The following is an 820-nucleotide window of genomic DNA, read 5'->3' as shown; positions in this document are numbered from 1 at the left end:
AAACACATGAAGGTGGAGCTGAAATGATTAATCACGTTATTGTTCTCTCTCAGGTGAAGGTGCTGCAGCTGGAGACTCAGCTGGAGCAGGAGCGAGTCCGTCTGGGGGAGCTGAGGAAGAGGCACTACGAGCTGGGGGCCTCCGGGGCCGCTGACGCCGAGGACGGGGCCGATAGCTTCCCGCCGCCGCCGCCGCCGACTCTGCTGGACTCCAAGACAGTAACTCAGTCCTTCTCACAGACGCAGCCGTACCTGAACACACAGAGCCTCGCGCCCACCAACCCGTTTGCTCCGGCGCAAACACAGTCGTACACACCGACAAGCACATACACACCCTCTGCAACATACACACCCTCTGCAACATACACACCCTCTGCAACATACACACCCTCAACAACATACACACCCTCTGCAACAAACACACCCTCTGCAACATACACACACTCTGCAGCATACACACCCTCTGCAACATACACACCCCCAACAACATACACACCTTCTCAACCTTACACACCTCCACAAACCTATACCCCGTCTCAACCGTACACGCCATCTCAGCCCTACATACCGAACCAAACCCAAAATTACCTAAACCCTCAGTCTTACTCGCTGTCGCCGCCCACGACTCAAACCTCCAGCCTCTCGCGGCCGCAGTCTCCGTCTCTGTCCCGCGCGAACCCGCAAAACAACGCCGAGACCACCAAACCGGCCTCGAGGAAACCCAACATCTTCACCAAATCTGGAAACTTGCTGAAGAATGCGGTAAGTGCTAAAACCCGCTTGCTAGAGTTTTATCATCATATATGCTTAATAGTAAAAAA

The 820-nt window shown here is 54.4% G+C and overlaps 1 protein-coding gene across 1 annotated transcript; it reads left to right on the top strand.

Moving 5' to 3' along the window:
• Positions 1–53: 53 nt before the first annotated feature.
• On the top strand, positions 54–787 carry LOC121938609 (putative uncharacterized protein DDB_G0290521; the record flags this gene model as incomplete). The annotated part of the gene is made up of 2 exons (XM_042481822.1): positions 54–477; positions 514–787. Coding segments are annotated over 2 exons (698 nt in total), but the record flags the coding sequence as incomplete, so codon positions are not given.
• Between the last annotated feature and the right edge of the window lie 33 nt (positions 788–820).

The sequence above is a fragment of the Plectropomus leopardus genome, unplaced genomic scaffold (assembly GCF_008729295.1).
Source record: "Plectropomus leopardus isolate mb unplaced genomic scaffold, YSFRI_Pleo_2.0 unplaced_scaffold30423, whole genome shotgun sequence".
NCBI lineage: Eukaryota > Metazoa > Chordata > Actinopteri > Perciformes > Serranidae > Plectropomus > Plectropomus leopardus.
This window is presented reverse-complemented; position numbering and strand designations above follow the sequence as displayed.